A 12,408-nucleotide genomic window follows, 5' to 3' on the forward strand; every position below is an offset into this window, starting at 1 on the left:
ACAATCACCAGCCTATTTAAATTTCAGTCCTGTACTCCAGCCTCAAAACATCATTGAGATCCTGTGCTTCAACAGCAGCAGGACTTCCACGTGGTGGAAAAACAAGACAGCACATCCCTCAAATACCTGTGCACATGCTCTAAAATAGCCTCATCCATTCTACCTCACTCAATTCTACATGGCTCAGTCCTGCAGCGATTTCTAAAGAACTGTTGTGAAATGTGAAAATCTTCACATCAGAGCCAGAGAGCTGTGTGCACAGCTTTGATATTCACCAGACTTACAGTCTGACACAATAACAAGTGTTATTTGGGAGGTCTTGCACTAATATAAGCCTTGCTGTTTCACAAGGAGATGCTTGCACATTACCCTGAAAGGGGCACACGTGCTTATGAACAAACCTCTTTGTCAAACAGAAACAAGCATCTCATAAAATGGTACAAAAACCAGCCAGGGTTGGAGTTTTACTTCTCCTTCCCACTTTCCTGTGGTCATGTGGCTGGACTCCAGTAACAGAGCCCACAAACTGCTTCTCTTGCAGCATGACAGGGACTATGCAGAGGCTCCTGTGAGCTTTCCTCAGGTGTAAGAACAGAAACAGATACATGGAGAGCCACAGAAAGGGCTTCCTTGGAGAAGGGAACAGAGAGAACAGCCTCTCCAAGCTGGAGTAGAGCACAAACTGAAAGGAGGGCAAAACCAACAAGAATAGGATATTTACAAAAGGCATGGTAATTTCTCCAGGCAGTAGTGAGCTGCTATTGACATGAAAACCACAAGTAAGTGGAGTACTTCATCACTGTCATTTAACAGGCATGACATCTAAAACAATATATGAAATACCAAATGATAGAGAGTTCACTAGAAATCCTACACACACACCCCTATTTCTGGGATGGGGAAGTCGAAGATAAAAGCTACAGCCCACAGCTGTTCTTTTTTCTCAGTCAGATGTCAGCCCCACTGCAGGACAGCTGATAGGATCATGAATCCATAGGGCAGAGAAGAGTATTCAAACCAACTAAAATGGCCAGATGGGAGTCACAGTTCATTCACCTCCTACAGTGGCACAAACGTTTTAGTGTCAGTCTCATCAGGATTTGGATTGGTTTTCTGCAATATGCAATGTTATTAGTTGCATCCACTCAGGAGCTACTTCCTCTCCCACAGGTATGAGAGTGGTTTAGGAAAAATGCAGGAAAGCAGAAGCCAACAAGGATATAAACCATATAAAAATGTAACTGGTTTATGTTCCTGAGTCAAACACACTTATTTGCATGAAAAAGTTTCTGCAGAATAAAACATTGATTCCAATATCACCGCTAACCTTTCTGACTACCCAGGCAGTGGTTTTGCCTATCTTCAAAACAAAGAAAGAAAATAAAGCAATGTTTTCAAACCACACCCAGCCCCACAGCTGAAGTAGGAACACTACTTGTGATCACACCAGAGCTCCCAGCAGGAGCAGAGCAGTAGAATACAGTCAGAGGAAGCAAAAGTTCTTCTCTGCTGCAACAGCAGTTAGACGGGTTTTCAATCCCTTCAAGTCCTCCTTTTAAGTACAAATGTTAATAGACTTCTGCTCTAGCAAATCAGAATTAATTTTTTAAGTACTGCACTATTTTGTGTACATATTATGTATTTACACGTGTGTGTATACATGTATATGCATGCATAGTGTTTTACATATATATATATACACATAAATGTATCTCTAGCACTAAATGCATACAAACCTTCTGTACGCAACAAGCCACCAGAAGGGACACTACTTGGGAATGGATAATCATGGCAAACTCTCAGAGAGGTCATTTGCCACCACATGTAGCAGGCTGCTCCAACAAGGTTTAGCACTTTTAGAGTGAGTGGCACAGTGTTTTGAATAACATTTATGGGAAGGAAAAGAAACCAGAGAGGTAAATGATGTGCACTGAAGTTCAAATTAAGTTCACATCACAATAACCTTGGAAGACAATCACTGCTTTTTGTTTCTCTAACGTTACAGAGCAAGCAGGAGCAAACAGACAACCACCATAACTCTTTCAAAACAAAGTTCACCAGAGGAGTAGCACTTACATAACATTACATTAGTGCTCACTGGAGTGAGCTAACTATTCACCCAGCACCGTGCCTTACACCTCTGTGTACTCCATACTCCAAAATCACTTTACTTAGAGCTGAAACAGGCCATGCCTGTACAATCACTTTAAGTTGATCTATGCAGGGAAAGGAAGAGCTGGTCCTACCACCTTCCCACACTTCATCCCTGGAATCAAACAGCAAATCAATAGAAATTGACCCAGATGAGAAAGTTCTCAGCCAGATCTAGTACCTGACTGCTGGCAGTCCACTGAAGCTGCATTAACACATTTGGCTCTGCACTCTTGTACCAGCCTCAGCTGTTTGCAGCCTTCTGCTCTCATTTTGATATCAGAATTTGCAAGACAACACAAAAAACAATCCCAAAAGGTTCCCAAAACCAAAGTGGCAAGTAACCCTGCAATAGGACCCTGTTTGGTCCTCCTAGGCATCCAGAAATTTAAAAAAAAACAGGGTTAGCCAGCAGTTCACATCACGCCTTAATGGCCACAGAAGGAAAATGAAACAAGAGCATGGTTGCAATATGAAGCAATATTAATTAAAATCTGGACCTTAGTTATTTCTTAACTGCAATCATACATACTTTATATTTATATATATACATATTTTATAGTCTTCACAAGCCAGATGGATGAATCTTCATCTAGAAATTAATTGGATAACTTCTTGGGAAAGAGCAATTTTAATTTTACAAGACTTACCTCTTCTTTTTTAATTATTTTAATTATATATTTAACTATTATTGGACTGACTAAAAACCACACATATTCCTTTAGGCATATACCCATGTGAACTGGCAGTCAGGAAGACAATTTCTAAAATGCTTCTACCCACATGGAGCAGGCAATCTTTCAGTTTTATATTTAAACAGCAAAAATTTAAATTAAAATATCTGAAACCCTTGCTCTGTGCACAGTAAAATACCCCAGCTGGGAGGTGCCCGGGATACTTGGCAACCCTTCTCATTACCTGGGAGGACCCACTGCTTTAAAATGTCACCATTTCCAAACTCCATGCTCCAGTCTGAAACACTTCCATCACATGGCATTGCAGAGACATCTTCCACAAGGTGACATAGTTAAATGAAGCACAGCACAAAGAAACAAAACCCTTGCCATACATTATCTGGGAACTTTGTTCCTCAGTGCCTCTGCTCCTATATAAAAACCATTTACAGCACATAGAAGGAACTCCCTTCAAGCTTTTTAAATCACAAGACTTTTAAATCACAGCCCAATGGAAAACAGAATGTAGCAGAAGAGATGCAGTTCAGTGAGAGGAAAGCACAGAGAACCCAGCCTCACAAGGTTATGTGCCCTACATGGGTAAGCAAAGCTAAAGTATCCAACAGGGAGAACCTGTGGTGCAGGCTCGGCCAAAATGACAGGCACCAGGTGGATCTGCTTGGGGTGACATCCCACACACAGTGCTGCTGCACCCTTGCTTGGGGCACTGGAGCTCAACTGACAGAACCTGCCCTCTTGACACAGAGAAAAACCTGACACAAAATAATGTTTCATGTCATGTAAGATTAGCCCCTAAATCAACACAAATAAAGCTGGACTCTCATCAAACATAATCTATTAACACTAGGAAACACCCCACAGGCCGAGTCACTGTGAGCATCCTTGCAGTACTACTTATTCCATACTCAGCACCCTCTAACAGCAGCCTACTAGAGCAGTGACAGCAGACATACTCAAGTTATAATCCATCAATATCGCATGGATAAGGTGAGCAAAACAGAAGTCTCTATGAATCCAAAATATTGCACATATCTAAAGACATCTAGTCTTCTTTTAATGCTTTTTTTAAATTTAATACCACAAAGAAGGTCTAAATACTTCTAGAAATAATGTTACTTGCTTATTGAGGAGAAAGAGAACTTATTTAAATAAAAGTTCCTATAATTCTTTGGTTGTTTTTTCCCTGTAAGAAGTTTTGTCGTCGGGAAAAACCAGGAGGCAACAGGTAGAGAATAAGTACACAAAGTGTTTTCATAATATTTCTTTGCTTTGCTGCAAAAGGAAAAAAGCTGTTCTGTCACTACACATCAGGAATGTTGCTTGAAATGGTTTTCGATATGATTTGATGTAACAGAGTCTTCACTAGAAGCAGAGGGATTTTCAAAGCCTTGAAGAGACATATTGATTTTTCCCAGTTCTGTGCAAAATTGACAGTTCATTCATAAGATCTTCTCTGTGTGATGAAATACTTATTCTAAATGCTGTCCAGAGGAAAGTGACTGGAAAGCTGAAACATCAGCTGAAGAATCTGATGTAGAGACTGATGTGTATTAAAATAAATACTGCTACAGCCTCATTTAGTTTATAAAGCTAAAGGAGTAGATCTGGCTGTTTTTAGCATCTCTGCAAGTCAGGCCATCTGGAGGTTATATGAGATCACACTGAGTCAGAGTTTGATACCAAATCAAGCACCCCTAACTGCAAGCCTCAGTGTGCTAGTGACATTTTTAAATGCCAGCATACGGAGAAGGCTGAACTGCTCTAGATCTCTGTGTACGTTACAGAAGCAGCTACACTGAACACTGTGCCAACAGTGAAATCCACCCACACCAACTCTTACACCTGCACAAAATACTGCTGAAATCAGGGAAAATCTGTATCCACTGAGAACCACATGTGAGAGACTGGAAGGACTGCTGGCTCAAAGTACTTTGGATGCATGTGTGGGAGAATAGGTAGGTCAGACCTTGCTCTGGAGAGGCAATGTCCCACTCTGTACACACACATCCCCCTGTGGGCCTGTACCCCAACCACACGGCGGCCACCAGTCCTTGCCACAGCACAGGCAATGCTCCACACCCCAGCCCTGGAGCCCCAGAGTGGCCAGATGACCTTAAGTCCAACCTGGGGGAAGGGCCCAGGAAAGCCAGAGGGTACTAAACTGAAGCATGAGGCAAGCACAGTCTCGACCCTACCTCCTCTTGGAATTTGTCTCAGCTTAACACAACTAGAACCAGGTGGGGTAGCTATATGTGTTCTTTTCTATATCTTTTCTGTCTTCCTCTCTTCCTTTCTTCACCTAACTCTCTCTTCTCAGAGTTTTGAGTAACTTAAAATTGGACAGACTTGGAGTTGCTAAGTTGAATGGGCTAAGTCAATGCTTTGTGTTTTATGTTGAGTGAATGCTGCTCTAAACTTTTGCCAAAGTTCTCTGATTTTCTGAAGTTACCAGTGAAGCAGTTTGTTGTTTTGACCTCTTGAAAACATCTTCTCAGTATTTCTCTTGTGCATCTAACTCAAAGTACGTCAAAAACCGTAAACCTTTTCAGGAGACTCATCCAGCAACTGTATTCTGAGGCCTAACCTCACAAGGCAGAATATTCTGAGCAGGAGCACCAGCACAATCAAAAAAAAAAGGGATGTTTTCTAAATTCATATGACAGTACAATAAAATAGAAACAGATCATTCTTTACTGATTTAAGGCCTAATGTATTGGTGGATTTTGCACCATGAAACGGTCATGAAGTGCAATTCAGTACATTCATTAAAAATTGGATAAACTTTTTTTTGTTTTAATTATTTACTGCATTGTAACAATATTTGCTAATTTTTAATGAGAAACAGACAAACTGTACATGAGTAAAGTCACTATAAAATTCAAGCTAATGGAAGAAGTCAGATATGAAAAAGTTTAAAATACTACCATACTGGAAGACACTTTTATGGCTCATGCTGACAGTGACTACTGGGTCATCTCTAACAGAGCTGGGTTACTTCATGAGCTGTTCAGCTTCTTGCTCTCCTGTCTACATCAATAAAACAATTACAGTCCTGTTGACAGGCTACCAGCCACGCATTTGAGAAGCGTCCTGCATATTTTGGGCAAAACAAGACTCCCCTACAGAACTATATTTAAGACCAGCATTTCCTAACTGGTAGAATTAGATCAAGTGATTTTTTTGGGTCAAAAATATTTTCTCTCTTCCAGTTTTAATTGAAAGCAAAACATTACATACTAAATGCTCATAGCAAATCTTCACAGGTTACTGCTTTTGGTTAATGGAGTATGAACTGCTGAAGTATTTAGCCCAAGCACTTAACAACACATCAGCTTCTTGCTCCAAATGTATAACTTGTAGCAGCCCTGGTGCCAAAACCAGTTTATATTTATTTTTCAACATCGACTTCAAAATGTCTATTTATAGGAATGGGACTCAAAAAAAAAAAAAAAAAAAGGAAGTGATATTTCACTAACCGTAAGCTCAAGTTTCTCATCCTCTACTAATCATTAACTTGCATCTTACAGAGTTTAAGGAATAAAGAATAAATTAAACTTCACTAAGAAGTACATCAGGATTATTGTAATCTATAGAATTAGGTTTTAGAAAGTGTTCTTAAATAACAGATTACATACATACTTTCAAACTCCTATCCACTGCAGAGAATAGAAAAGTTCCTTACATTTTTCTTCTTACTACTCTCCATACAAAAACAACTACAAAAAAAAACCAAAAACCCTGAACCCCCTCACCCCTCTCCAAAACAACTCTCTCTCCCTCATTTTCCATCTGAATATTACCCTATATCAGCTGCACCTCCTATGTAATTTTTTTGTTTCTTTACAAGAACATGTCCTCTGGGTTCCCATTTAGAAAAAAAAAGCCTTTCCTCCCTGGAACAGCTCATGCCTTCCCTACACACCCATTACATCATACACTAAAATTGAATATCTACATACTAATACATACACCGAAAAGTTCACAGTGCAAAGGTTGCCTTATTAGAATTAAGGTAGCATGTCCACCTTCAAATACAGTGTTGCAGAACATAAATTTGTCACCTTTATTATGGAAATATTATCAACATCCAACAAGGGCAATGGGATTAGGACCAGTGCTAACTTCTTTTCACACACACAAATATTCATAAGATGTTTCACTCACAGAAGTATTCTTTTGGGGATGCCTGTGGTCTGGGTGCATTCACATGGATCAGCTTTTCTCTGATTGGGACACTGAAAATTCAAAATTGACTCTTCATACTTTGAGATAGATGTGCCACCAGAAAAAACGTACTGTGACAATTTAAGCAAGGTGGAAGACTGGTAAATATATTTACTAAATTCATCTTTAACACAGAACGAAAGTGTATATAAGCTGCACATGATAGTTCCAATAATATTCTCTTGAAGCACACTGACATCAAACAAGATAAGTCACACAATCACAATGGGTTTTCCCTAGTTCTAGTTCCCTTATGCTTCTATAATCTTTGGGAAACTAGAAACATCAAATAACTTAAAAAGTTGCACATTTATAAACACCCAATTTTGGCAAAACAAATATTTATGAGAAAGGAAATAGCTTCTCCCATGTTCCTCTACTATTTCTTTTTATATTACCAATGATTCAGGCTACCACAAAGTTGTGAGGGAACACAAGGGAAGGAAAATTTTTATTCTAAGAATGGCCTCTACAGGTCTGAAGCAAGTGCCCCAAAGCCGGCAGTTACTAAATTTTTATATGCATTTGAAAGACTGAGGCTACATCTGCAGAAAGAGGGACTGAGGAATTCAGGAATGCGAACCTTACAATAATGCATCTATTTCATCGATATATACACCCCTGCCTTTCACTGTTACAAACCAGTGGAGTACTTCTTCACAGCTTCACCTGTGCTATGAAGAAATGTAAAATAAAAGTCATTTGATCATAAAAAGGGGAGGGGAAGGAAATTAACAGAATGCTTCCACTTCCACTTCCATCGCAAGGACATTCTCTCAATGCAAATATTTAAAGATCAAATGCTGCAGAAGGCATTTCAAAATTGCACGGAATAAGCTTCACATTGATTTGTTTGGGGTTTTTTTAAACACTGTGGCAAGAGAAAAATGATAAAATCAAAACTTCCTTGTGGATATCTGAAAACCAGCTGACATCAGAGAATTATCCTCTCCCCCTTTGAAAAACAAACTATCAACAATGTAAAAAATTTAATAAGCAATCTATTGGTTGTCCTTTAAAGGTCAGTGCACTTGTCCAACACTTTTCCTGTAACACACTTACATAACTTTATTTTCTTTCTGCTACCTTTCTGTAATCCAGAAGACTACCTAGATCCCCATATGGTTGCCATCGAATATAGCAGATGCCAAGAAAATTAAAACACAAGTTATGATTCGTAACATGCTGATGTATCATAACTGCAGCATAGTTCATAACTCAGAGTGAATCACCAGCTAAAGTAAAAGTTTCTGAGGTGTCAGTGCTTTTTATACATCCTTCCAATTAGACCAGTACTAGTGGAATCAAGTGTGGATTGAAATTTAGACTTTAACAATAGTATACCTACATCCACCATTTCCATCAAGTATGAAAAAGCACAGAGAACAATTAAAAACATTTATTGGAACTAAAAGTCAGCCTAAAACTGTCTTCCTAAGATAAGGGGGAAAGAGGGGGAAGCAGTTCTTGCCTTTGGTGAAGCAGGGCTGGCTGCTTTGACCTCCTGCACCGCACCTTGACATCATTCGACATGGAAGCCAAAGTGGGAAGGAGGCATTGTTTGTTTGCTTGCTTTGAGTACAGAAAAGTGTTCTCAGTTACCTCATATTACAGCTTTGCTGAGACAAGAGCAGGACAGCTCATGAAAAAGCAGTGTCCACTGCAGCAGCTGCCGGCTGGGAAAGGTGGCACATAGAGCAAGTGGTGCTTCAGAACTGGCAGAACAGCAAAGGGAAACACTACTGACTTCCAGCTTTACATTCTGATGCAGTTGTACCTGTTAGTTCTTTGTTCCTAAATATTGCTTTGGTGACTGCCTAATGAGCTTTCCTTTTCCACAACAGCATAGTAGTCTCATAAAATAAGCTTTTCTGAACAAACATTTCCAGAGCATCTACCAACTTTAACACTGAATTGCCAAAAGAAATTAAGCCTGCAAATATATCTAGAACATTGATTATGTATAGACTTGGCAGATAATAATGTCTTCCAACAGTATGAAACCCATATTTAGGCAAGAATGCATTACCTGGGGTTGTGCAAGCCTGAGAACTACCTCCTAAAAAGCATTCTGTCACTTTTAGTCACAACTACACACAGAGCATTGAAGTGCCACTTTCCCATATTCAGTACCCTAATAATTCTGTTGTGGTTTTTAAGGTGTGAAATACCTGACCAGTACAAAACAAAAAAAAGACAAAAAGGTCTGGCCATTTATTTTGCCCCTAATCTGTGGTATTTAAAGCCTCAGATTTTTTGCAATAACTTCAGTTTAAGTAGCAAGTACAATCATTCCCCTGCATAATTTCAGCAGATGTATAATATTCCTCTATTCAAAGTACTGACAATTTTCTTGTCAAAATCATTACTCTTCCAACTCAGTGCTCTTTATTTTTAGTCCATTGTTTTATGATGCAGAATATAGATATTTTCTTAGTTTACATTAACATTTTAAAAGATTGTGTTAAAACCACTATACAATAACGCTCAGATAGAAGGCCTAACAAGGTGTGCTCCCTGTTTGCAAGATCCTGGAAAAGTGCCATGTGTTTAATATGATGACCTCTTCATCATTTCAATTTATTTACAATGACTACATTAGTGGCTATTTTTCATTATCACTTTCTGTAAACAATCAACCAAATTTGCAATTTTCATTTACAGCTTTTCCGGCCCAGTTATTGAAGAGTTTGCTACTACTTCAGTAAAATCAACATTAACCTGTATTCAACAAGAGTGTCTACCTATGTTTTCACTCCAAATCATGAAAGACACGGTAATAAATGCAGGCTTTCTCATTAAGAGATTACGATATTCTAAAGAAATTACTAAAGTCCTTGATCTTCATGCATTTCAAGAAATTTAGCCAGGAACACAAATGAGACAATTAGAGTTTTGCAAAAGAGGAAATCTGCAAGCAAGGGCCTCACATCAAGCACGTGGCAGATGGGCGATACACAATTGTATTTTTCCAGGGTTTCAGATCAGCATTCCAGCAGTATAAAGCCTTTGGCTCGTTCAGTTACAACACAGGCATACCTGCCATCAGGCAGAAGCTATACTCCATCAGCCTCAGAAACACAGGTTACAGAAAGCCTAAAACATAACCACTTCCCCACTTGCACCATCCACATGTTCACCTTCAGAGAATAAAATGAAAGAAACTACAGGATATAGAGCTTCTGAGACACTGACAGTGTCTGAAGGAGCAAGTTAACATGGTTATCTATACTCCACCATAATCTCCCTCTCTCAATCCAAGGACACAGCACACAAGTGTTCCTCAATCTACTTGTTCCCTGCTGAAAAATATCTGTGTTCACATATGCAACATGTGAATCAAAACAAAGAAACAGACGAGGGCAAAGAACCATGGCAAACTCGACCACCGAAAACTGAGCCAAGAGCACAATCACAACAGCTCGGTAGGGTCAGAGCACTACAAAGCTTGCTACCGCTCATCTGCAGGGGTCGGTCCGGTGCCAAGTAAACAGTGACACAAAGCCACAGTCAGCTTCACTCTGGGAGCATATCTTCTTGTTTAAGAAAAGGTAATACAGTATAAAAGTGGACTTTATCAAAACCCCCATCCTTTCAAATTATCTTCTTCAGATACGTTTATTTTCCAGGAACAAAGACCTGAGGTTAGCTGTGGATACCAGCTGTCCATGTAACCACTGACCTCTGCTCTCCCCAAGGGAGCAATCAGGAGCTCAGCACTGCTCAAAAGGTTTCTCTTCTCTGTTCTTCCGTACCTTCCTCCATAACCTTCTAGGTGGTGTTGGGGGTTTTTTCCCAATTCTCCTTTCTAGTCCAAACAAGCCACTCTACCGGATATGTACTCAACTTGCTTCCAAAGGCCCTCAAAAACACACCCACACTATCTGGGTTTGAGCCAGAGCTGGACACAGTAATCCTGGTAGGTCCTTCCAAGTCAGAATATTCTGTGAAGCTGGGCTTGTGCAGGTTTCTCACTGCTCTGTGGAACACCTCATGTAAAAAGCAGAACTGTGCACGGAAGAGTCTTCACCTGACTTTTACATTGTGTGCCGTGAGAAGACCTCATCACTCACACGTGTATGAGAATGCTCAAGCCCTTCCCCACCTCCCCCTCTGTAGTTATGAAATCTGGCATGAACATCCAAAAAGAGCTGCTTCTCTTTCAAATCCAACACATTGAGAAGATGCTAGAAGTACTGTTACAGGCAGGTTACATTTCACTGTACAGTTCTGCCTACTCCACAGCCGGTGGGGAATGGTGCAACAAGATACTGTGCAGGCAGATCAAGCAGCGCAGCCAGGAATCCCAACAAATGCCCAAACAGGCCTCCTACGGGCTTGCACTTTAGGGATGGCTGGAAATACCGTTTCCCCCTCCTCCATCCTATTACAGCTACTACTACTATATGTTAACAGCTAATCATAATAAACCTATGCCATACATAACTTCATCATCGTGAAATCATTAAACAGCACCGTGCAGAGAACCTGAGCCGCGATTCTTTCTATTATTTCCACCTAACAGGGATGGCAGTGTGAAAACATGCAGATCAATTCGTTCTCCAGGCCTGGGTGCCTGGTTGCTCCCTTCCTCTCCCACCACAAAGCGGAGGAAAAAAGGAAAAGACGGGGAGGGGGAAAGAAGGCACGAAATCCGCTTCGTACTAACAACAAAAGCAATTAGGGGAGCCGGAAGGGTAAGAGAACCGGCACCCTCGGGAGGTGGAGGAATGCAGCAGGACAACTTGCCCGGAGAAGGGCTGCCCGGGGCGGTCGGGCAGGAGGCACCCCCGGCCTCGCAGCCCATCCAAAGCCCGCGGCCTCAGGCGGGCTGTCACACGTCCCGGTCACCGCTGGCCGAGCCCAGCCCGGAGCGGCGGCGGCCGGGGAGGAGGAGGAGGAAGACACGAAACCGGCCCCACTTACCCAGAAAATGACATTGAAGCCGAAGATGAAATATTTGATGCAACAACTGACTTCAGGCCCCTTGTAGTGCTTTCCGGACATCCTCTGCGCTCATGAAGACGCTTTGCTCGCAGCCAGGGTGAGAACCAAAGGGGGAGGGGGGGAAGGGGGAGAATTACAAAAACCCAACCAAACAAACAAACAAAAAGGAAGAAGACTAGGAGGAGGGGTCTGGGAAGACTAGAAGGAGGGTGGGTGCAAGGGTATGAGGAGGGGTCCGGGGGCGGCGCGGCGGGCAGAGCTCAGGGCCGGCTCCGCGCCGCGGGGAGATGCGGCAGGAGCGGCGCGGCGGCGGCTCGGCTCCGACTTGCCGGGCGCCGGGGATGGCCGGCGAGCAGCTCCCACCTCCTCCTCCTCCTCCTCTTCTCCCGCA

At 41.4% G+C, this 12,408-nt stretch overlaps 1 protein-coding gene across 1 annotated transcript in view; it reads right to left on the bottom strand.

Moving 5' to 3' along the window:
* TSPAN5 (tetraspanin 5) overlaps positions 1-12,080 on the bottom strand; it is an 81,169-nt gene extending 69,089 nt beyond the window's left edge. The window contains exon 1 of the mRNA XM_056490939.1: positions 11,997-12,080. Coding sequence (XP_056346914.1) covers positions 11,997-12,077 — 81 coding nt within the window. The 5' untranslated portion in view covers positions 12,078-12,080. The remainder of the gene's footprint in view (positions 1-11,996) is intronic.
* Between the last annotated feature and the right edge of the window lie 328 nt (positions 12,081-12,408).

This window comes from Oenanthe melanoleuca, chromosome 4 (assembly GCF_029582105.1).
Source record: "Oenanthe melanoleuca isolate GR-GAL-2019-014 chromosome 4, OMel1.0, whole genome shotgun sequence".
NCBI classification, from domain to species: domain Eukaryota; kingdom Metazoa; phylum Chordata; class Aves; order Passeriformes; family Muscicapidae; genus Oenanthe; species Oenanthe melanoleuca.